The 25,793-nt window shown below is 30.7% G+C and overlaps 3 protein-coding genes across 4 annotated transcripts; 2 read left to right on the top strand and 1 right to left on the bottom strand.

Annotated features, from left to right (window-relative positions):
• The first annotated feature begins 4,592 nt into the window (after positions 1-4,592).
• On the top strand, positions 4,593-6,749 carry LOC137832167 (fruit protein pKIWI501-like). The gene is made up of 2 exons (XM_068640195.1): positions 4,593-4,877; positions 5,860-6,749. Exons 1-2 carry the CDS (start codon positions 4,863-4,865, stop codon positions 6,328-6,330), a joined length of 486 nt encoding a protein of 161 aa, XP_068496296.1. The 5' UTR covers positions 4,593-4,862; the 3' UTR covers positions 6,331-6,749.
• Positions 6,750-7,427: 678 nt separating this feature from the next.
• LOC137832161 (E3 ubiquitin-protein ligase UPL5-like) lies at positions 7,428-13,120 on the bottom strand. Of its 2 annotated transcripts, XM_068640189.1 has the most exons (4): positions 12,941-13,120; positions 10,534-12,144; positions 8,856-9,442; positions 7,428-7,919 (listed from the first exon to the last, which is right to left on the bottom strand). In XM_068640189.1, the coding sequence occupies exons 2-4, from the start codon at positions 12,098-12,100 to the stop codon at positions 7,656-7,658; spliced, it is 2,418 nt and encodes an 805-aa protein (XP_068496290.1). In that variant the 5' UTR covers positions 12,101-12,144; positions 12,941-13,120; the 3' UTR covers positions 7,428-7,655. The 2 variants fall into 2 exon arrangements, with proteins under 2 accessions (XP_068496290.1, XP_068496291.1); XM_068640190.1 differs by lacking the exon at positions 12,941-13,120 and having other exon boundaries at positions 8,856-9,298; positions 10,534-12,258.
• Positions 13,121-19,924: 6,804 nt separating this feature from the next.
• Positions 19,925-24,304, top strand: LOC137832160 (tonoplast dicarboxylate transporter). Its single transcript, XM_068640188.1, has 6 exons — positions 19,925-20,633; positions 21,230-21,707; positions 22,905-22,948; positions 23,052-23,147; positions 23,230-23,743; positions 23,835-24,304. The coding sequence occupies exons 1-6, from the start codon at positions 20,196-20,198 to the stop codon at positions 23,870-23,872; spliced, it is 1,608 nt and encodes a 535-aa protein (XP_068496289.1). The 5' UTR covers positions 19,925-20,195; the 3' UTR covers positions 23,873-24,304.
• The last annotated feature ends 1,489 nt before the right edge of the window (positions 24,305-25,793 follow it).

Genomic DNA, 25,793 nt, shown 5'->3' with positions numbered 1-25,793 from the left:
TTTTTTTTTTTTCTTCCGTAAGGGATATGTCTTGCCAATATAGTCAAAATCAAGAAAAGAACTTAAGATAAGGAATGTTGTACAAACTTTGATGAATGTATAGAGTTACAAAGATGAAGAAAACTTGTTTTTATGTACGTGTGTCGGTTTAATGTAGAACATTTGACACCAAAACTATAACTCAACATGTAATTTTTACAAGGAGGAAAAAAAAAAAAACTTAAGTTATGGCGAAACCACTAAAGTTCCATAATTATCTATTGAATTTTATGGGGAAACCATTCGATTCCCATAACTATTTTTGTAATAGTTTCTTACCATTTTCTTGTTCATAATATTCAATTCGAGACTTTTACAAATACTACTTAATAAGAACCGTATTTAACTATAAATTAACAAGTGGGACAAATAGAACTTTGCAAAAGAAGAATCATTGAGTTGTACTCAAATTAACTCATCAATTTGTAGTAGTTTCCCATTTTTTCATACTAATCGATGTGGAACTTTCATTGAACAAAATGACAAGTGATACAAGTACCCGGTGAAAAACTCACTTCATATATTAGTCTACTACTTTATATAAATGTTCAAGATACTGAGTTCTCTATATTTATTTTTTCAAATGTTCTTTTGATTATGTTTTTTTATCGGCAAAATAATAAAATAAATTAAAAAAAAACACATGTGTTCCAATACAAAAGATCACATAGTTTAATAAGTTGTAGTTCCCTGCACCCAATTACATCTAGCTAAATAATGGGTTTGACTCCTATCTGTCACACAAATACGTTAGCAACACTGGAAATACTATAACAGGGAGCATTGATACAAAAACATTTAACACATTTAGTCATATATTTCTGTCCTACAAAACAGTTGAACTCTAAGTCCACCATTCCTCAATATCTTGTTTACAAGATTGTTGCCCCTGAGACTTTAGACCTTGAACTTAAGAGATTAAGTTACTCATCTTGTTATGGTTAAGTGTCTAACTAGCAACCAATGACACCAAGCATACTTATCTCTTGGCCTGCAAAAAGAGTAAATCCCCCTATACTTTGGGAGATATTATCATTACGCAAAAAAAAACAAAAACTTTGATGATGCCAATTAATCCCTCATATATAGTTGTCTACTACCTAATCACATAAACATTCCTTTGAACACCGTCTGAATATAAAAACTTAGCATTAAGCATTTTATTTGATATCAAAACTCATGTTTTCAGTTGTCCATACAAAAAAAACTTATACATTATATACTTTTCCTTGCGTAAAAATAAGCATGTTTTTTGGTTCAAAATCATGCTCACAATAGCTACCCAAACACTCTTTCAAATTTTATTTTGTTTCTCATTCAAATCCATCAATTTAAAATTTAGAAAATGTTATAAGAGATCATTACGGTGAACACATTGACTTTCAACCCAATTATCACACATACATCACATGAAATAAGATACCTTACATGTTAGCAGATATGAAACGGTTTCCTCTATGTACCCGTTCTCTTGATTATGTGAAGTTCATATCTTTTTGCATTCTTTAGTTTCTTATTTCAGAATTAAGTACAAATATGAAATATTGTATTTTCAATTAAATAAAATATTTTGTATTTAAAAGCTTTTTTTTACATAAAATAAGAGCTTATATAAAAATAAATCTTTTTTTTAAAAAAAAAACTAGGTTATAATGCAGTTTATATGATTAGTTTGTTGAATCAATATTTGTTCTCAGTAAAAAAAATATTAAAATATGTAAGGTTTAGCTTCTACGTATTTGCTTCTAAAAAAATATTTTTGTAAAAAAAACATAAAAGTGTTTCCTTACGAAATTGATTATTGCCTTTGAATTTTAGAAATTGTCGGCAAAAAGAAACAACCCAGAATTGATGATTGTTTTATATTTGAATAAATTAGAATATATATTTTGGAATTAAAAGAGTACTGGAGAAGTTTAGTTTCCGGAGAGGATGATAAGGATGAGTGTTTTTTTATCCTAAGAATGCATGATGAGATTTATTTATTTGTTGATTGATAGGAAAAAAGAATAGAGAGTGATTGTGTATGAATGTGCATTTGGGCAACTTTCTTGTTCCGTGGTTACAAAGTGGCAGAGCATTTGGAACTGGGAATGGACAAGTCGCTGTCTCAAACCAAACTACGATTGACCGCAGCAGCAGCAGCAGCAGCGATTTCTGATTCCACTTCCCATCGTAATGTTATCATGATTACGCATTCCTAATCAAAATATTATCATGAAACAAATACATGCATCATCGGATTCTCTGTAAATAGAGAGAAAACATAAAATATTAATAAACAATGAGTAATTAAGTGGAAGGTGAAGAATAGTTAAGCCTAAAAAGAGTAGAATATAGGAGCATGATGATGCAGGAAAGGAATCTGCGATGGACTAGACCACGAGTGAAGGCCCACATGAGGTGGGCGATTACTGGTCCACGTCATCAACGTTGGAATGATTCAGTCACCTGGTTGGAAAACCGAGCATCGCATGTTACTATGTGAGAGAATCACGCCCATAATAGCCAAGACAGCAAAACGTGAACACATTCAAAGGTGTAATCCTAGTTAGCATCCACGTGGCGGATTTGTATTGGTGGAAGGCTATCAAATCATACGAAATGGAACAACTTACGTTGAGGATGTGTGGCGTCCATTCTAGAGTGGGGACTCTCCACCGCCCCTAAACTTTTTCACCTAAAATTTGTCGCTTTACAGCCAATTCCTTCTAGCTTTTTTTCTTGTGGTAAATATCACAAACACTTCTCCACACACTACTTTGGTACATCGACTTGTGTGGTGCTACTTTCAAAACCTATTTCGGATTGCAATTACATTAGTGTTTCTCTTTGATACTACAAAAAAACGGTAGAATGTCGGAATGATGATTTCATGTATGAGAGTTGCGATTACTTTATTACATGGTGGGAACAGGTAATTGGAGAAGGAAATACTTGAGCTTACGTTCAGAATTGGAATTGATATTATTATCTTGCTACTATATATGAGCATAATTATTGTGAAGATTCATCCACGATGGTGTTTTCTTTTATATATATATAATTTGAAGAGCAGCATGATGGTGTCTTAGAAAGAAGGTAATTTTGTATTGTGAAGTGATGGAGGGAATGAGGTGAGGCAAATGCAGAGAAGGGATTTGTTAGTGACGTGGGAGATGAAAGGGGTGGAAAGCATAGGAAGTGGGACCATGTGAAGTTTTAATCTTTTTGAAAGAGGGATTCCCAAGGCTATTAGCAGTGGAAATGGGCCGATTCAGGGAACCAAAAGTTGTCCACGCAATTAACTTCTTCTTTCTGTTGTTGTTTTTTATTTTCTATTTTTTCCCACCTGGCTCCACCATTTCCATTTGGATTTTGGAGGTTAATGATGCCAATTCATCATGGGTCCCACATCGACCACCGCCCTATTTCCCTTTGTTGCCTTTTCATTGCCCATTTTTCCAAATGTCCTTTTCAAGTTTTGCTTCATCCACACCAAAACTCTCTAACCTTAAAATTTTGGTTAAACAACTTACCTTGACCATAACAGGGAAAGCAAAAACACACCCTTCTTTTTAAAACTTCCTAATAGTACATGCCAGAGTTGCTAAGTACACACTAATTTATCTACATTTAATTAGCTCTACAATTAGAAAACAGCATTAACCAAGCCCCGATTTTGTTGGTGTATAGCCATGCTAATTATCTACAGAAGTGGAGTAATTGGGTACGGTTTCAATTAAAGGTCTTTCATGTGTTGTTCTTGTCTTTCTAAATTATTATATCTTTTCTTCATTTGTTTTCCATTATTTATGATTGCTCCATTTTGGGTGCCTAGCTGGCTAGCTTTCCGATCCAGGGAAAAGCTGGGTCCATTCTCAAGGGTAGAGACGTAGAGCACATATTTTAAGGTGTTACTATATTATTCTACAAAGAGAAAAAATATAAATTAAATAACTGGTATGATAATAATAGAAAAAAAAAGAGTAAAAAAGAATAGGTTGAAGTAATACAACTCCAAAACACATACAACCCCACCTGTGAAACGGGGTCTTTACAGTAGTCACCCCGTAAATATTTTGTGATCTGAGTAAAATATAAACGATATTAGTTAGATTCTTTAATAATGAATACATGACAGAAAATGCTACTTGGTTTTAAAATCTTTAATAATAACGTTTTTATTCTGCGAGTTGTCTTACAGAAATTTAGTCCACTCAATTTAACATTTTTACTGTAAAATAATTTAAAAGAGAAATCTCGTTCTAAAATAACGATTAGGAATTACACTATATTTAGTAAAATGGACCATAAAAAAGAATGTTCTCACAGTTTCACTCAATTGCCATATATATTATACACGTATCAAATAAGAGGGGTGAGTCACTGTAAAATACATCTATTAGACAATTCATAATATTAATGTGAAATTTTTTGGTTAGTGTCAAACTATAATTTCTATCAAATAATTGTATCGTAAGGTGTGATATACTTTTACAGTTTTTTTTTATGTTATTTTGCAGAGATAATAGATAAACAATGAAAAGGAAAGACATTGACAACTGGGTATACTAGTAGTGTCTTTTATTTTGTGTCAGTGATATGAGCCATCTCTTTGAAAAAGATTCTTCCAAGTGATCACACCGCACACAAAATCACACGCTCTTTCTCTCTTTGGAGTTGCGTCTACTGTTCATCACACTGCACCTCTATATAAACCTCTCTCACTTTGATCACCTCACTCACAATAACAAGCACTCTTTCTCTCTGTCTTCCTCGCTCGTTTACACACCCTCCAACCTTCAACTTTCAGCCTTTTTTAATCCCCCTCTCCTTTCCAAATGGCCAGTGTTGAGGTAATTCAAAGACACAGTTTCGTTGTTTATTGCCTCTATTGTTTTGTACATTCCTGTATTGCTCCACGTGTGTATCAGTAGTTTATATGGTTCCTACATGCACACGATGAAAATAAAAACTAAAATAATAACCGTTTCTTCACTTTCTTTTTTCTTGTGTTATTCACTCTATATCGATCAAAGAATCAGTTTGGTTTTTTATTACGTGCAAAGGTGCGATCTACCAAGTTATATATATATATACACGTTGCACTTGCGATGGTAATTAATAGCTAGTCTTAATATAAAGCACTTGATGTTAATTTCATTTTGGTTCTTCCCGATCTATCCTTCTTTTTGTTGCTGCGGTATTTGATAATCATCAATATGCAATCCATAAATTATAGCTGCGATCGCCCACTTAAACTGTACGAGATTTGAAGGAATCAACATGTTTCATTGTTTTTTTAATCATTGATTTATTTTGATATATATGAATCACGAATCATTTTCCAGTTGACTGATATCTTTGAAATATTCATTGATGTGTGAAATTGGACTGCGATCAACAGTTCATGTGGACCTCGTTTATTTTTTTCTGGTATAAAGATCACAGTTGAATGTATTATCGAAACAACATGACAGATCAATTTATTACGTAAGCTTTTTTTTCTTGCCCATAACTAGACTATCATTAATTTCTTTAAAGCTCAATCCATCTAGCCCAACTAATTGTTGAAGCTAGTTAACACCCTCGAAACCAAGTTGAACATGTACGTTAAAATAAAAGGCAAATAATTATTTTGTATTACCAAGTTGACACTTTACTTTTTAAGCCAGTCGATTAAACGATTAAAATTCATCTTATAACACGTTAAAGTAGTGATTATGTGATCTTTCACTGAGGTCTCTCCCATCAACTTTGTTGGTTTTTCCTGTTTCCAATCCACCTTCGTTAAGCTTGGCACAAGACTTTGTTAAAATAAAATTAGAAATGTCACAGGTTGCACAGCAAGTACCAGCAACAGTGCAAGATACTGAAGCAACAGAGGTAACCAAGACCCTGGAAGCAACCCCGGAACAAGTAGCCACTGAGGTTCCTGCCCCAGAACAACCAGCTGCCGAGGTTCCTGCCCCAGAACAACCAGCCGATGAGGTTCCTGCCCCAGAATCTACCACCGAAGAACCAAAGAAGGAAAGCGCCGAAGCAGCAGCAGAAACAACTACAGAAGAAACCCCAGATGGTACAACAACCGAAGTTCCAGTTGAAGTTGTGAGCGAAGAGAGAGAGACAAAGGAGACAGAGGAAGCGAAGGCAGAGGAAGAGAAGTCAGCAGAAGAGAAAACTGACGAAGTGAAAGAAGAGGCAACAGCAGAGGAGACCACTACTGAAACGGAAGCAGCAACCACAAAGGAAGAGAAACCCGCTGAGCCAGCGGAAGAGGTTGCTGTTGTTGAGAAAGCTGAAGCTTAGACCCATGGACTGTGTGAGTAAGAAAAGAAGTTTAAATGGTCCTACTTGTGGGGATCAGCTCTACCATTTTGCATGCCAAGTTGAAAAGCTTTCTCCTATTTTATTTCTTTAGCTTTATATTATTATTGTTATATTATATGATGGTTAAGTCTTCGGTTGTATGGAGTTGTATGGAGGGTATACCTACGTGTAAGCACGACACTTGGCCCCACATCAGCATGCTTGCCAAGGGATGACATCATAATTTTTACGAGTCGTGTGTTGAAGTGAGCTAAGCTGCTGGTGCGGGAGCACAGGAGTGATATTTATTGGCAGGGTTAAATGAGTTTGTGATGGTGTGTTACTGTGTTTCTTTAGGTTTGAATAAACTTTATAATTTATATTCTTGTTTTTAAACAATAATGTTTTCCTTTTTTAAACTGTCCTCGCCCACATTAAACTTTTAATATTGCAAAGTAATTCTATCTGAATGCATGTCTCTAATCAAATCGTGTTCTGCGCGGATACTAAATGAACATGAAGCAGTAGACTTTACCTATTTATTAACAAAATGTATGCAAGAGTTTTCTGCTTTGTAGACGACTCATGTTCCAAAATAACAGGTAGTTGGAAGGTAAATAATAATAAAAATGGACAGAAATAAATGGATATATATCAAATTATTTATATTATATATGTTCGTTAAGTTTTCTAATTACGTAATTAAATGTTTATTTAAAATCTTTATAATCCATATTTAATAGAGATTGTTTATTCTTTTAAAAAAAATCATGTATTAACATTTGATTACGAAACTAGATGGTAAAGCTATGGAAAACTTATACAAATTTTACCCAATATATATTCTATGACAATGAATTGGAGCTTTATGTCCTGTATCAAAATTAACTAAAAGTTGTTTCTTAATCAGAAAACAATTATTAATTGTGATATTATTTGAAAATTTATCATTAAGTACTAAAGGCCACAGTCTATACAAAATTTCATGTCTACTCTAACTTAAAAATATTCATTCCAAGATCTATCGATCAACAATACCAATGTATTAAATGTAATCATCAACTAGAAACAGTATATAACTAGATACGAATTTCAACTTATAAGATAATTTATAATATTATATTTAAAATTCAAAATATTTTTGATGGTATAAACACTTGCCATTGCAGTGCATCCAGAATTGATATGAGAAACATGACTGGAGAGACTTTTTAGTTTATCATTTTGAGATCAATAATCCTATTCTACCCTATAATATGTACAAGATCGAGAACCTATATTTCTTTAATATGCAGTCAAACCGTTAGTACTCATTGTTGGTGTATTTAACTAATACCAAAACTACAAGCAATGTGTTCTTGAGTGATGACTCCAAAGTGATCTTGCATAACAGCAATAGATGGATACTTAGGTAAAAACAGCTGGTAAAAACATGTGTGAGATGAGGGCAGGCGATTGCTAGATTCTGCAGTCTTGCAAATGAATAGAGGGGAAGACAAACCACAGAATCCTTCAACTGGTAAATATTTCACAGATGTCCAAAAGAAAATCAGAATCCTCCTTTGTTGTGCTGACATTCTCCTAACAATCTGCCAAGTTTTTTTCCCCAAAAATATTATATTAAAAATTAACAACACAGCATCACTAATCAAACCTCGAAATAATGATTTATTTGAAATGCTTCCAAAGAAAACAAGATCCCAATTAAATAATACTAATAGATAGTAAATAGTAACAAGAAAGAACTTGTTATTAAGATTTTTTGCATCTCGAAAACTGTGAAACTACATTCAAGCCTTTTCGATGAACTCACCATTGCATAACAAGATTCTGTAATTCAACTTCAAAAAAGTTTATTCATATTAATGGGAAACTATGTGCTATGTGAATAAGTGCTCAAACTGATGATAATCGGTAACATAATTTTATTAGTCAGGTTTCAGCAGAGGAAAAATATGTTGTATACTAAAGTATCCAAATTATAATTCTTGATTCATAACAAAAAAAAAAAAATTGGAGACATGACTGAATTTATGGGGGGACATTTGTACATCAAATGCTGAAACTACCAGGATGTGCTGATGAAAGAAATAATTTAAATAAACACGGATGAGAGCTCTAACATGATTGATGATCAGTTAGAAAAGTAGACTTCAATAGTGGCTTTAAGATGTAACAAAGCAAACAATGCCTTGGTGGAAAGGGGGATGATAGCTTTATAAATAGCCAAGAGAGTGATGGTGTTCCAAGAAGCAGTAAGGCAATAAAGCCCTTTTTGCTACACTGGACAAAATGGAAACAGAGACTGACATATGGGACAGCCATGCAGTATATAACTGCGGCCCAAAAAAGGCACTCCTGCTTATAAAAACAAAATCATATTAGGGGAAATTGATTTAATATGTTCTTGAATGTGAAAATAAGTGTTGTAAAATAATATTAGCAAAGGAATCTGCAAAAAGGAAGAACAAGAGAAAAATATACTGTGAAAAGAAAAAACAAGGGAAGGCCAGTAACCAACACACCTCCCAAAACCAAGATATCTGACAATCAGACTCTTTATAGCCCTTGTACATGGTATGTGCCTTCCAATCTTCAATAGAGATTGTATTTTCACTCCCATGCAGCATCCAATCAAGATCTTCAAGCTCTAAACATTGGAAGAACTGTTTAAGCTTTGAGCTGGAAAGAATATCAGCAAAACCCTGGGCAAAATTTGACACCTGCTCAGATATGGATGTTACAAAACAATTCTGTATGAGAAGATCAACATAGTGCTCCCTGTTCTGACTATTCAATAAAATGTTTTTCCCATTAGGACATAGCTCAACAACTTTCCTGCATCCTAATTCCTCCAACTCTCTAACAAATGTCAGTCCTAATGCATCCGTATCAATGAAATCAGCATCCATCTCCAATATTTGCTTGCAGCTTCTGTACAAGCAAGGATCTGTATCCCGTATATCTTCTAAGGTAACACGAAGTCCAGCCAATTGTAAGAAAAATACACGATCAAAAACAATACCAACTTGCACCTTTTTCAACAAAGCCAATGCAATAATTCGACCAGCAAACCTAAAGTATTCAAGGTGCCGAGGATGTACCTTAGATGCTGCAGTTAAGTAGACAAAGAATAAACTAAACATGATTGAGCAAAAGATCTCTGACAATATCTAGTAATAAAGATATATAGCAAAACACATCAATACTCAACACTGACTAAGCAACTACCTAGTATTAACTAATGGGAACTCAAGCTTATTATTAGAGACAAAATGCTAATTATTGGAATTTGGACATGTTACACAATGCGGAATATGGGTATTGATGAAAAGGTCAACAGTTTAGTTTATCCCATATCGATTGCTTGATGGTTTGATATGTTTTCCTAGAGTGAAAAATCAGAATTTAGCTTGTCTAACATGATAAGATGTGTAAAAATGACAAAACTATGGTCTATCTCCCACTGATTTAAAGTGGATCACGTTTACAAAATGTTTTGGTTAAAATTATTGACCTGACTTACACATCTCACTTTAGATCAGCCAAAATTAACAAAAAAAATAGAATGAAGATGGCATCAATGAGGGAAAGAAAACGGCACTTTCCAGGTGAAAATGACACTCTGGCATAGCAAACCACTGAGAAAGATCAAAAAGGATAGGATCATGTTATAACTAACGCATAATAGTGATTGCTCAATAGCAGATATCACAAGCAGTCAGTAAATGGACAAATACATTACAAGTGATTACGATCATTCAATTGCTAGTAACCTTCAATTGATCAAATCTGAACTGTTTAGCTGTTTTGGCGGTGTCCCATGTGAAAGAAACAAAAAAAATTACTACACGTTGGAGCCCCTTAAAAAAGATAGAGATTAGCCTATAAACTTTACATGCCAGAGGAACTATTGCTAATTGATAGACAAATAAGACCTATTCTCAACTAAACTATGTGGGCATACCCCCAAGTTTGTCATCCTTCAGGCAGTCAAGAGCTAGAACTTCGTTTCCACAATTTTTTTATTGCGTTTAAGCTATAACCCATTTATAAATAAGTAGGCTTTGTTTTAGCTCTGCGCCTCCCTTATTTAAAGGTTTTAAACACTAAACACTTGCTCAACATATTTAAGAAAAATTGTCACTAGAATTTGGATAAAAAGAGAAAAAGACATAAATTTAGTTTCCAGATAAAACTTACCAGAATTTGGATAAAATCTCCTGCCGTCATTCGGGCAAGCCACAAAAAGAACACGTCGTGGATCAAATATTCTTCGACACACCAGAGCAAACCACTCCCGCAACACACCCGGTCCTGTAGCTTCCTCATTTTTGAATTCTATAAACAGACCAGAACGGAGTGACTCCGGGTTCGCTCGTCTTATGTACTCAAAAGACTCCACCAGTACCTGAGACCTGTCAATAAGCATCTCATGAAACATGTCAAAGTCTTCGTTTGCAGTAGGGAACAGCATCATCGCCAAATGCCTCCTACACTCAAAATTGGTCACACTCTTGTTATCAAGAACCCATCGATGATCACCATCTCTCCTCACAAACCCAACAACAAGCGCAGACAGCATATTCTTATGAAACCTCAAAACTGTCCAAAACATTTCCTCCGCATCATCAAAGACCTTAGAAGTATCATACAAATCCTTCAAGATACTAAGATATTCAGACCATGAGGGACAGAGAACAAAATCCGTCCAACCAGATTCCTTGCCCGCCAAGCATACCGCCATGCAGCGAAAACACTCATCCATTTTGCTCAACAGCCGAACAAACACAAGCCGAAGATAATCAACTTCTTCCGCAAGCAACTGATCATCCTCCTTCTCCACACTACATTTTCCATCATCACCAATCACAAAACCCCCCAACAATTGCTTCTGAAGAATAATTGCATTCCTCAAAGGGGCCAAGAATATTGTCAAATCCGAAACCTCTTCTGACGAAGGCGTCGTGATGGTACTCCAACACCGTTTATTATTATCCAAGCCCACTAACAAGGCATCCACAAGCTCAGGAACAAAGGAAAAAACATCGTGAAGCGAAACCCTCCTTTCCACACTCCCAAAATCATAGGAAACCCCAATTGTATTCAACAAAAGCCCCAAAGTTTTTCTACACGAAAGGTACAAATGATCATGGCCTCCACGCCCAAACTGTCTAAGCTGCTTGCAAAACTCCATCACCACACCAGTGGAAACACTCTGCCAATTCTTCGCGCGCGCGCAACTCATGAAATTGGTTATGCAAGACTCGGCAAGTTGCCTGGTACCCGATCCACGTGGCGAGTGGTAGAACGAGGCCAGCATTGCGGGGGCATTAGAGACCGCGAAGAGCTCCACGAAACCGGGGAGGCTGAAGTGGCGCGTGGAGACAGCCTTCACGGTCTTCAAGGCCTCACACGCGCACCGCGTGTTGCTGGAGGCGTGCGCGAGCAGGGAGAGCAGATAGTCGACAGAGCGCGACGCCGCGGGGTACAATCCGCTGCGCAAGTGACCAACGATGTTGAGATTGGAATCGTTCTCGATGCCGCACTCTACCAGAGCCTTCTCCAATTGAAGCTGTTTTCCCTTGTATATCACTCTCAGTTCTCTCAGCGGCATTCCCGTCACCCACGCGATCTTCACAAGGACAGATTTCACTGTTTCTTCCGGGTAACCGGTCATCACTATGCTGGGCCCCGTCGACACCGTGCGGACGAAGAACTGAAACGGACACCGCAACGGATTCTCGGAGCCTTCTTCTGCGCCAGACATTTACGGCCCGCCGGAAAGTGATCGGTGGTTATTGACGGCCGTTACTGCGGTTAAAGAAAACGTTAAAGTCCGTCACCGCTTCTTGACTGTAATCTTCATGTGGATTTTACTTGTATAATACTAATAACCAGTATATTTACTTCCTTCATTAATTAAGGAAAATCATTATTTTTTACAATGAATTAAAGTATTTAATTTCTTCAAGCTTTTTTCACCACTCAAAAAAATCACACGCCATAGTAAATATTTACCAAGTGTTGTGACGTTTAAAACCATTATGGTAAAAAAATACTAAGGTTAGTGCTCCCAATAATGCTGAATTATTCCTCTCTTGTGATGAAATAAGACTCAGTATATTTATTTAAAAAAAACAACTTTTATATACAGTTTCCATTATTAAAAGATAAAAATTATAAGAAAATATGAAGAGATAAAAATTTCAAAATAATTATTATAGTAAAATTTGATAAGTTACTACTATAAAAAAAAAACCAAATACTCTTTCATAATAATAAAATAAGATTTTACTGAAATACGTATTTATATTTAATTAATGCAGGCGAAAAAGCTAATATTTAGTGAAAAAGTTAATTAGGTTAAGAAGTCGTTAATTATTATATACAAAATCAATGTTTATTATTTTATTATACATATTATATATTTTAATTTTTTATTATACAAAATTTTCTACAAATTATTACCAAATAACTGTAAACAACTGATCAGAGAGTATATTTTTCTAGAATTTTGAACATTTAAAAACTTATTAAATAAAAAAATTACTAAAAAATAAAACAATTTTTCTATACTGTAAAAGAAGAAAAAGCAAATAATAAATACCTCTTGGGAAGAAACATCTTCAAGCTATCTCACACCTCATTCCTTGTCAGCAATAAGAATTTTCTAATACAAATACAAATATAAATTATGTAAGAAGAAAAAGAAATTCTTTAACTAGAAGAAAACTTAACATAAGAATATGTAAATTTCAAAATTTGGAAAAACAAATATTTTATTTTTTATACATATAAGGATGTTTTTCTATATATAGTCAAGTCATGAGAAAAACAAAAGAAACTCATTCAATGTGGGACTCAGTTATACAAAAAAAACTTATTTTCAAATATTTTTATATATATAAGGAGAGAGAAAAAAAATTATTTTTTTATTGTTTTGTAACCTTAACCTATTTTAGATATATTATATATCATACCTATTTAGAAATTATCTATAATCATAATTTAGATATAAATATTTATTTTTAGTTTCTAAAATATAACAACTAATTTTTGTTGTCTTAAATTAGTTTTTATTTAATAATTTTTTAGTAGTGTTCATTTTAATATTTGTAGGTTCAAATACTACAAGAAAATCATGAAATAGAAACCAATTTTAGAGACAAAAAATAATCAGTTACTATAGTGACTAAATTAGAGATCATTTTAGAGACTAAAAAAATGTTGGTTTCTAAATTAGTTTTTATTATTGTTAAATAGTTTCTAAATTGATATTTAATTAGCTACCCATTATTTATATTTTAAATTTAATAACTAAAATTTTGGTAGCTAATTAGATACCAATTTAGAAACCATTTAATAATAATAAAAACTAATTTTTTTAAAAAAAAATAGTCTATAAAATAAAATAGTCTCTAATTTAGATTTTTTTTTATCTAAAATTGATTTATATTTAATATTTTCTTACCGTGAATAGATAATTCTGATGCTTCTAAATAGTTTTCCTACCATGCATTAAGTCAACAACTCTTAAATATTGTTCTCTATTAATGTTTAAAAGTCTTAAAAAAATATTTCATTTATTACGTTCAAATAAATAATTAATATTAATTTAAAATATAAGTTGTTGAAACATTTATTTTCCTTTCCAAAGTCATGGATAAAAATGATATTTTAATATAATATATTTATTGTGTTCAGATAAACAATTAATACCATTTTTTAATTTTATCATAAGTTTATGTGTCTCTACAATTTTTTAAATATATTATTATTGTAATAGTCTAATTCATTATAAACTTATGTTTAAATATATTGTCATAATTTAATAAATATTTTCATTAACATAAGTTTATAATAATATATTTAAAAAATACATATACTTATAAGTTTATAATGAATTAGAATATACTTTAAGAAAATTGTAAGATCTAGAAAATAACTTTAGAGTAGAAGTGGTATATTTTAAATGACACTTTAATATTTTATTATTAAAATGAAAAGAACATATAAATAGAATATTCAGTTATTTAGGTTTGTCTCTGTCTATGCTTTGCATATGACTCTTTTAGCTTCAGAGCTTTTGGTAGATTTGGAGTTCTTAGTGAGATCTGCTAAGTTCAGGTAAGGAAAGCTAGTCTTATTTTTTTTCAATATATTAGGTTATAAGATCTTGATGTGGGGTGACATGGTCACTAACTCCAATTTTTGCTTGCAGGATTGTCTTTTTTAAGAATAAATTAATATATTGACTGAAATGGTTGAAGTTGAACCACTTTATGTAATTAATGTGAGAATATGTTTACATTTTGCTTCTTTATGAACCTTTGCATTTATGACACCATTTACATGCAGATCTTGTGCCCAAGAAAGCTCCATAAGAATTTGTTTAGAGTTGTGAATTTTCTTTACATATAAATTTGAGGAAGAATCTTGTTTTATTTGGTGGGTAGTGGACCTTGTGGCAGCTAAGTGGATTTTATGGTCATTTGATCACATTGTAGCACTTTTTGTTCATGTATTTATTTTATAATATAGGAAAAAATTTGAATTGTATTATTAGATTGAGTTAATATATATTGAAAAACTTAACTTAATTCAGCATCAATCAAAGCTTGCATCTTTCCATCTTATTCGGAAGTCATTTTTTTGGTTGTAAATGCAATTTTAAGCGGACTTGTGGTTTTGTAATTTGTTCACATGTTTTTCAGTGCATTGTGAATTGTTATTTGACTGCCTTTTTTCTCAGGAACCATGACTTTTTGTACAGTTTAGGGTTGTTTTTTTTTCTTGTTGTCGGTTACATGATATGGATGACAAGTATATTAAGTATGTATAATTATTGTAATTAAAATTATGGTATAGTTATTGAATTGCTTAAAATGTGATGTTTGATGAGAATTGGTTGTTTGATATTAAATAATGTATGTAATGGAGTGAAAGTTTGATCAAGACAGTATTTTCGGTAAAGCAAATACCATGTTGAGATATAATGGAATCATATAGATGAATTTACCCTGTCATATGATATGATAAGATATTGAGATGATTATGCGCATGGTTATGTGGATTTATAGTGAGTAGTATGACAAGTGTAGGTCTTTGAATGTTAATTTCAATGCACAGGTCTTCCAGAAGTAGAGTAAAGTGTGGATGATGAACGTGATAGACACCTGATGAAATTGTGAAAATGTGTGAATATTGATGGTTTATGTTGACATTTAAAGTTTTATATTTGAAGTTTTAAAAATAGTTAGCTTAGTCTGTGCTTTGTTTTGTGTTTGTTTTCTTTAATTTATGATGATCGTGTTAATTTACACGGGGCAGATGAGGTTGCATGTAATAGATCTCTTCAGTGAGAAACCAAATGATGAAATGTTTTTACTTTGGATGTTTTGTTTTTTAAACTTGTGTTTATATATTAAAATTCCTAAGAAGAAGGATAAATTTTGAGATAGAATATGAGAAAGTAGTATATGTTAATTAGATATAGGGATGCTACAAAAATCATTAAATATAAACGAATTTTAGAAACCAAAATAATTAGTTATTATAATGACTAAATTAAAAATCATTTTATAAACTAAAAAAGTTTTTGGTATCTAAAGTAATTTCTATTATTAATAAAAATTTATAAAGTAATTTTTAAATTGACATCTAACCATTATCTACCAAGATTTTAACTACTAACTATTCTATATTTTAAATTAATCTCGATTAGTCTTTTAGATAATATTTTAGAATCTAAAATATTAGTAGCTAAAATCTTAGTAGCTAATTTAAATATCAATTTAAAAACTATTTTATAAATTTTTATTAATAATATAAATCACTTTAGATATCAATATTTTTTTTAGTATCTAAAATATTATCTAATTTAGTCAATATAGTAACTAGTTATTCCTGATCTCTAAACTTAGTTGTTATTTAATAATTTTCTTGTAGTGATATTACTGTCTAAATTTATAAACATGTTAAAAAAAATACGGATACACATAAATTTATGATAAAATTAAAAAATACAGATATTAACTTTATGATAAAATTAAAAAATATGGATATATTAATTAAAAAAAATTAAGAAAATTAAATATATATTTATAGTGTAAAATTCTTTTTATACCAAATAATCAGAACATTGAAAGATAAATGAGAATAAGAGTATGTATTACTAATATTACATAAGTTTATGATATATTATTAGAGTAGATATTTAAAGATACATATACAAATAAGTATATAATAAATTAGAATATTACAATATATATTTATAATAATATTTAAACATGTGGATAAATATGTTTGTGATGAAATTAAAAAATGTAAATACAAACCTAACATCGATTATGTTTTCGCTAGTTTTAAAATAATTTTTTTATTTTATTTTCTATTATAATTATCTAATCAAAATTAAATGTTGAAAATAATTAAAGTTATGATTTAAAAAAAGACAATAAAAGTCATGGTTTGAACTACCTAGTGTTTAATCTACTTTCTCATCTCTAAATATAATAAATTATAAATATTCATTAAATTAGAATAATAAAATAAAAAACATAAAATTTTATATTCAATAATTTTTAACAATTTATATTACCAATCTATAAAAAAATATTAAAAACAAATTTAAAATATAAGATTATAAATTATTATAGGTAATATTCATTGATTATAAAAAAAAAATAGCAGTTGGACATATCTACTATTTCCCTACTTTAATTTCTAAAATAACAAATGCTGATAACACTTAACAATCCTTTCTGGATGATATAGATTGAGTGAAATTTCATATTAGAAAAACAAATGTCTAATAAAAACTTAAACGACCAAAAATATTTATACATTGTGTGATAACATGATATCAAATTGTTTTCGAACGAATTCAATAAAAAAAATCAAGTAATAAAAAAATTAAATTATTCATGATGTAAACTTTAACCTTAATGATGTAAAGAAAAATGTGAAAAAAAAAGATATGAACAGAAAAAAAAAACTAAAAAAAAACTTGATTAAATTGTAGGTTATGTTAGATAATGTGATAAACTTTTATTTATACATATTACAGTAACAAAATTAAGAAACAAACATAAAAAATAGGAAATAGAAAAACAAAAACAACATCAAATAAAACACTATACACATCAGATGATATATAAAAAAAACACGCATCAGACAAACAACCAGCATCAATTAAAGAATTTATTTTAAATTTGTGAATATGAAAATGTGAATTATAATATACTAAAATTTTATAATATCGATTAGAAGTTGCTGCTAACAGGCAACTTGACCATATCCGAATCCGAGTGTGCCATAATACGCGGTGGTGAATGGAACAGACCCAAACCAAAAGGACTTCATTCATGTTTGAATTTTCTTTCTTCAAAATCAAATTCATAATAAAATTTAAGTTTCAATTTTTTAACTCAACATGGCGAGACGATAAGTGCGTTTATATTTTTGTAAGTACTGAACGCAATTCTGGATATTGAAGCAAGCAATGAAATGACGTTGATATAAAATGTTAGAAATGATTCTCCCTATGCATTTTCCAACCTAGGAGGCACACGTAGTGTTCCATTTCTCTGCCTCTCATTCCAACATGGCACCTTAAGATGCTCCACATTTGACACCTGCCACATCCACACCCACAAATCTTACCTCACAAACATGCTGGACCCCATAATGCATTATTAGAGGGTCTCCCTTATTATTAATATCTTTTTTTTTTTTTACTTTCACTAAGTATAATTCATATTTTTACATAAATAAATACCACCATTTCAAATTATTTGAACAAAGACATATTTATCGTATTCAAAATAAGGAAACACTGAATATCATTGCTGTTTATCGTTTCACAAATACATCTTTGACCGCATTATATTGATTGATGTGATAAAATAATTTAATTTTGCCAAACGTGGTTTTCATTGTTGTACTTTAAAATTAATGAATTAATTTTCAAAATATATGTAGATTTAATCATTTCCTAAACTTCGTAACAGTATAATCTTATCATTGATGATTAAATTTAAATATAACAATTATTAAAATTGTTTATTTTAAAATTTAGAGAACTAAATTCATTAATTAAGTCCTTCTTGATCATGTCAGTATGAAGCATTTCCTTATTGATCGTAGGTATTTGGTAACGGTCACATCCTTAGAGTATACGCAGTTATAATAGATGTAAATTAAAAATCTTATTAACTTCAAGAGACAATTATTAGATGCATTGACGAAGACGAAATTAATTTAGTACATATTGTTAATAATATTAATCGTTATTGATAATATATATTATGCAGATTTGTAATAAAACGTGATATGAATGGTTGGGCCCAATAATATTGAACACATAGATTAGTTGTGCCACAACCACTAAAATAAAATCCATACGTAGGGTCATAGTTATTCAACACCAACCAAGCACAAAACTTCGGTTTATCGAAAACAAATTCAATACGAAAATCTATAGGAACAGACATATAAATTCATGAGTATATATTTATTGATGGATTTGAATGTTTTCATATCGCAAAATACGAAGACAAAAAACTCACCATGAATGGTTTATATAAGTAACTCAAAAACACACTTCAACAATTATAGTTAGGTAAGTTATATGGGAGATTTGTGTTTTTTAGTTAGTAGTTATTTATTATTATATGACATAGTGCTAATAAAAACTATTAAATTATTAAACAATTAATCATAATTTTTAGAATTATTACCCATTTTAACATATTAAAAATTATATAACATAAATTATTTTCTATTTTTCTATTTGACTCAATTCCAAGCTAATATAAATAATTTATTTCATAATATATATTAAACATTTTTTTATATAAAATGATAAATATATAATTCTTTAAATAACATTTCACCAAAAAGGTCATGATTATTATTTTTAAAATAATATTAAAATTATTGTTCAGATACTAAAAGATAAAAAAATGCATATCTTACTTACAGAATATAATAAATATATTACTTAATTGAATAATAAGCTTAAAGGTAAACTAATTATATTAATTATTTTAATTAATATTTAGATCTATAATGTTTAATTAACTATTAATAATTATAATGACTAAAAACACTTAAAAATATATATAAAAAAAATAAAAGTGATATTTTTTTCAAAAGCTAAAAAAATAGAATAATAGTTATGTTTGATTTTTTTTTATTTCAAAATATTTTCACTGTAGTCAATTTATAAATGATCACGTGAAAGTTGCGATGAATTAATAATGATTTCCGAATTTGAGAACAACAGCTATGCGATTCATGGTCCATGTACGAAACCTCCTAAGAAAGACAACTCATTTCATCTTTTCTTCACATGCCAAAACTAATCACCACATACTTACAAATTAAATTCATAATAATATTATATTATTTATTCTTAAATTAAACCTACTTATATTGTCGTTGTAAATCACCAGCACAGAATTAACCTTTTTTAATGTTTTATTCGTTTTACATATACTTTTCAATGTTGTAAATAATTTCGATATTTAGCATAATAGCTACCACCATTCATCAAATGGATAACCTTCCACCTCACAAGACATGCTTAATAAATAAATTAAGATTATGTTGTATGAGCCACGTCCTAGATAACATCCACATCAGATTATGTTGTATGTTTGTAAATGTAAGTAATTGTCATTACAACACTATTCTTACATTCATTCTCATCCAGATAAGAATAACACACAAAAAAATCAAATTTGTCCACTAATTCTGAAAATTCAATCATAAAACCTCCACGCATACTTTATTTCTGGCCAACAAAAGCTTCCACGGCAAAACCATTCTCTGTGACAGTTTTCTTGGTTCTCTGCAAGATGATCGGAGAACACACGGAGTCACATGTTTCCGGTGACCACAAGGTACCTCTTCTTCCCGTTCAGGAGGCAGCGGAGGGAACACACGGCCGCCTCTCCTTCACCTTGAAATCGATTCTAACACTGCAAAACTTCTATGTCATTCTGGGACCTTTGTTGTCGCTTTTGATATGCTTCTGCGTGAAGCTCGACGCTCCACCCACGAGCCAGAAAATGCTTGGTGTGATTGCTTGGGTGTTTACTTGGTGGGTCACCCAAGCCGTGCCACTTCCGGTCACCTCCATGTGTCCCTTGTTTCTCTTCCCCATCTTCGGAATTGCTTCAGCTGACAGCGTAGCGCACTCCTACATGGACGATGTCATCACCCTCGTTTTGGGAAGCTTCATTCTCGCTCTCGCCGTCGAACGTTACAACGTTCACCGGAGATTGGCCTTCAATGTGAGTCACCCCTTTTGCCTTCACTTTCCACAGTTTTTGGCTCTTATTTTATCATCACAATTGAGTTTTCATTAGTGTCAGCGATCCAAAGTTTTTATTGATTCAATTTTCCTGAATTCTTGTATGATTATTCAGACTTTTTTTCTTGTACATAAGAAAAAAATTCTTTATTTCGGGCAGACGGTTTCATCGCCACGTATACTCAATTATTTGCTTTTGAAATAGTATGTTTTTGACTTTTTTTCTCTCTAACCAGGAGGAAGACAATTTTGTATTGAATTATTCTTTTTTTCCCCTTATAATTATTAAATAGAACAAGTAATAAACACAAAAAATTAAGTAGTATATTTAATATTTTATTGTTTTATTTAATTAACATTGAGAAGATTTATAAGAAGATAAATAGAGAATATGGAATTAGTGTTTTTCTATTTGTGGCTTGTTTAAAAGGTGAGATAATATTTATTAAATAAAATATATTAGGTGGTGGGAAAAGATTGGATGTTCCCATTATTTCTGTTTTATTTTTTGTGTGTGGAAAAAATAAGTGGCTTAGGAAGTGTGATATGATTGTGAACGTGGCGTGGGGCCTACAGGTAACGTTGCTGTTTTGCGGCGATCCGGTGAATCCAGCGCTGTTGCTGTTGGGGCTATGTGCGACGATATTCTTCGTGAGCATGTGGCTGCACAACGTGGCGACGGCGGTGATGATGATGCCGGTGGCGACGGGGATCGTGCAGCGGCTGCCTGCGGTGCACGAGCAGTCGGATGCGGTGAACAAGTTCTGCCGCGCGGTGATTCTGACGGTGGTGTACGCAACGCCGATTGGGGGAATAAGCACTCTAACAGGGACGGGTGTGAACTTGATAATAATCGGAATGTGGAAGAGCCTCTTCCCGGAGGCAAAACCAATAAGCTTCAACACGTGGTTCTTCTACGGTTTCCCTGTGGCTATAGTCATTCTCCTTTGTTTTTGGTGCATAATCTGTCTCCTCTATGTGCCCAAAGGTTCGGGTCGTGCTTTGTCTTCTTATTTGGATAGAACTCACCTGAAAAGGGACCTTGAAGCTCTTGGTAAGTTTCTGACTTCAACCTTATACACTTTTCGTTTATTATACTCACCACATTATGCCAGTAGAACTAGAACAGGGAGGCGCAGAAAATACCTTCCCAAGCTTCTGCCTTGTCGTTTCCTTGTCCTATTATCTTTTCTCTTCCCTCCATACTTGCATTTCCATCTTAATTATGTTGTCTTCTTCATCGCATTCACAAGTTTATGCTTATCTGGCAACCACGACACCTGTCACCTCAGTTACCCATCTCCTCCCAAAAAAAATTCATTTTTTAATAATTAAAATATGACATTTAGTACATTTAACTATCCTAGGAATATTATTATCACTATATTTTATTATGTGGAGATGATACAACGCGTCATCTTCAGTTATCCACCACCACCATGCAAAATGAATAAAAGGAACATTCTTTTCAAAACAATTAGGTTAGTCGATCGTTATTTTTACAATATATTACAAGGTTTTCTTCAATATCACTTCTTTTTAAGGACTTCCAATGTGTTAACAATGCTCATACTTTTATACTTAAAATATACTTTTACACTTGTAAATACATCCACTTAACAAGTAAATAAACTAATATTTTAATCATATTTATTTTATATTTTAATTTAAAATATTATTATAAGAAGTTATCAAATGATTTTTTTCTACTGTTGAGGATGCATATTTTTATCGTTATTGTAATAAAAAAAGTTATATTTATTAATTTGTTAATAATATTTTTCAGGAAATACAGCTAATGATAATTAATATCTAACCACTTTTAAAATCTATTGCAGGACTTAATAGTTGTTTATTTTGTATGATTTTATTGATGAAGTTTTTTAATGTAAATCATTATAGATAGACTAAAGTGAAAAAAGAAAAAGATACGGACACACTAAAAGCAAGCAAAATTCAAAAACATTTTTTTTCGTACTTCAATATTATTTACATAATTGTCCTGTTGAAGAGGTTCATGGCCAGCCTCATGGTTTAAAGTGGGTGAGAGAGATAATGATGGACATATTTGGAGTGACGCATCCCATGGAAGCTGCTCATTGCATGTTAACAATGCACATTATCGACACGTCTCACATATCCTTTATAGTTTTATTGATCAATAAACTGCAGCCTTAATAAAAAAGAAAAATACTTTAGACATGTCCTCCAAAAAGCTAAAGCAAATGCAATACTTTATTGATGTTTGCAGGTCCCATGGCTTTTGCTGAGAAGATGGTGTTGTCTGTGTTTGGGGTGTGTAAGTCTAAATATACGTTTTAAATTACTATATTTAATCACGGAGGAGCTTAATGTGTTTTCAATTAAGGCATTAATTAAAGTGAAATGGTGAATGCAGTTACTGATCGTATTATGGATGACAAGAAGAATCACAGATGACATTCCTGGATGGGGATCTTTATTCCATGGCCTTGTTGGAGATGGAAGTGTCAGTGTAAGTATTGTTTTTAGTTCATATATGACTCATCACACCAAAAATTGTAGTGATCAATTAATGAAAGAGAACCAAAATGTAGGTTATGGTGGCTGTTTTATTGTTCATAATCCCAAACATGAAGCAAGAGGGGGAGAAGCTGATGAGCTGGAATGACTGCAAAAGGTTACCTTGGAACCTCATTTTGCTTCTAGGAGCTGGTTTTGCCATAGCTGATGGAGTACAATCCAGTGGCTTAGCAGATGTGCTTTCAAGAGCCCTAGATTTCTTACAAGATGTTCCATACTTGGCCATTGTTCCTGCTGTTAGTCTCATATGTAGCATTATTACTGAGTTCATCACCTCCAATGATGCTACTGCCACCCTTCTTGTACCACTTCTTTATCACATAGCCAGAACTATGCATGTGCATCCGCTTCTTCTTATGGTACCTGGAGGAATAGCAACCGAGTTTGCTTTCTGGCTTCCAACTTCAACACCTTCAAATGTAGTTGGCTTTGCCACTGGACACATAGAAATTAGAGACATGCTCAAAGTTGGTGTGCCACTCAAGATTGCTGGGATTGTTGTGCTATCTATTCTAATGCCTTCACTAGGTGAGTTACCTACCATATCTGTTCCGGTAGACAAATGCTTGAAAAAATTCAAAAAAGGATTCTGACCGTCCAAGTACTTTTGTTGTTGCAGGAGCATTGGTTTTTAGAACAAATACTGGTACTCAATAAGCGACATTGCCAAAGGAAAACACTTGTTGGATAAGAAATTGGTTTCTTCTCTGAATTTCATTTTGCTGTATAAATTTGGGTGGTCTAGTAAGCATTCGCAAAATGTTGTTTGTCTAGGAGATGAACCAAAGTTTGAATGTGCAGGGCCATAACTGTGGTATACCAAGGCAATGTGGATACCCTGGGGAAATATCAACAGGGCAAAGGAGATGGAAGACAAACAACTCCATCTCTTTCCTTCTTGCTTTTATTTTGTATTTGTTTGTTAATTTGTTTATTTTTACAGGGTTATATCATATATAAGGATATATATGATATCATATATATTTTGACAGGGTTATATCATATATTTTCAAATTATATCATATATAATTTGATTCTTTTTTCTATGTAAAATGCATTTTGTTGAATCGAATGGTGTTTTTGCTTGCATTTTGGCTTCGTAATTTTGCAACCTACCTTAGTAGATTAGGTGCAGCCATGGGTCTTTCTTATCAAGAATAGTGCAATTTTCTTAAGCAATTACTCAAAATTTAAAAAAATTATATGGATAAATATTTGTGAAGAAGTCATGCGACACCACTCACTAAAAAAAATCAATATTATTTATGAATTATTATCTACGGATATTATCTATGAACAACATTATTTACGGATATTACTTACAGATCTAAATCCGTAGGTAAATTCAGCATTATATATCAACTATTATTTACGAATTTTATTACCTACGAACTTTTACTCACGGATTTTATTTCCTACGAACTTTTACCCACGAATCTTATTATCTACGAACTTTTACTCACGAATATCTATTACCTATCAACTATTATCATAATAATTATATACATAATATTAAAAATATTATTATAATATAATTAATTATAAAATTATAAATAATATTCATAAATAATAATAATAATAAATAATAACCATAACTAATGAGTATAACATATTATTAATATTATAAAATTAATAAAATTAACATAATTAGTATTATATTAATAATATGAATAATAATAATAATAATATTAATAAAATTAATAATAATAATATTATTTCTAATATTAATATTATAAACATTATTTATAATATTCAATAATATTAATAATATTAATTATTTTTAATTATATTTAATAATATTAATTATATTTAATTATACTTAATAATATTAGTAATATTTAATAATATTTAATAATATTAATAATATTTAATAATATTAATAATATTTAATAATATTTAATAATATTAATAATACTAATAATGTTTAATAATATTTAATCATGTTTAATAATATTTAATCATGTTTAATAATATTTAATCATGTTTAATAATATTTAATTATGTTTAATAATATTAATAATATTTAATAATATTAATAATATTTCATTATATTAATAATATTTCATAATATTAATAATATTTCATAATATTAATAATATTTCATAATATTATTAATATTATAATATTTCATAATATTAATAATATTTCATAATATTAATAATATTTCATAATATTAATAATATTTCATAATATTAATAATATTTCATAATATTAATAATATTAATAATATTTCATAATATTAATAATATTAATAATATTTCATAATATTAATAATACTTAATGATATTTAATAATATTTAATAATATTAATAATATTAATAATACTTAATAATATTAATAATAGTTAATAATATTTATATTATTAACTATATTAATATTGATAATCTTACTAATAAGTATAATAATAATCATAATGTGACAACAAGTGTAATGTTTAAAGTTTCTTTGGACATTTTTCAAGGAACTTGACTTCAAATCCAATTCTAACTTTAATTACAATTGTCATAGCATATATAATAATTGTCAACAATAATCATAAAAATTAGAATAAAATAATATTTGTAAATAATAATTGAAA

Source organism: Phaseolus vulgaris, chromosome 6 (assembly GCF_000499845.2).
Source record: "Phaseolus vulgaris cultivar G19833 chromosome 6, P. vulgaris v2.0, whole genome shotgun sequence".
Classification (NCBI taxonomy): Eukaryota; Viridiplantae; Streptophyta; class Magnoliopsida; order Fabales; family Fabaceae; genus Phaseolus; species Phaseolus vulgaris.
The sequence above is the reverse complement of the archived record's forward strand: the minus strand, read 5'-3'. Positions and strand labels throughout refer to the sequence as shown.

What these genes read in the sequence shown, in the direction of transcription:
- LOC137832161 (XM_068640189.1), bottom strand. Translation starts at nt 12,100, where the DNA reads ATGTCTGGCGCAGAAGAAGGCTCCGAGAATCCGTTGCGGTGTCCGTTT. An exon ending in GAGATTTTATCCAAATTCTG is followed by an intron (nt 9,443 to 10,533) that starts GTAAGTTTTATC and finishes ACTTAACTGCAG; the next exon opens with CATCTAAGGTACATCCTCGG. An exon ending in AGATATCTTGGTTTTGGGAG is followed by an intron (nt 7,920 to 8,855) that starts GTGTGTTGGTTA and finishes AAAACTTGGCAG; the next exon opens with ATTGTTAGGAGAATGTCAGC.
- LOC137832160 (XM_068640188.1), top strand. Translation starts at nt 20,196, where the DNA reads ATGATCGGAGAACACACGGAGTCACATGTTTCCGGTGACCACAAGGTA. An exon ending in ACCGGAGATTGGCCTTCAAT is followed by an intron (nt 20,634 to 21,229) that starts GTGAGTCACCCC and finishes TGGGGCCTACAG; the next exon opens with GTAACGTTGCTGTTTTGCGG. An exon ending in AAGGGACCTTGAAGCTCTTG is followed by an intron (nt 21,708 to 22,904) that starts GTAAGTTTCTGA and finishes TGATGTTTGCAG; the next exon opens with GTCCCATGGCTTTTGCTGAG.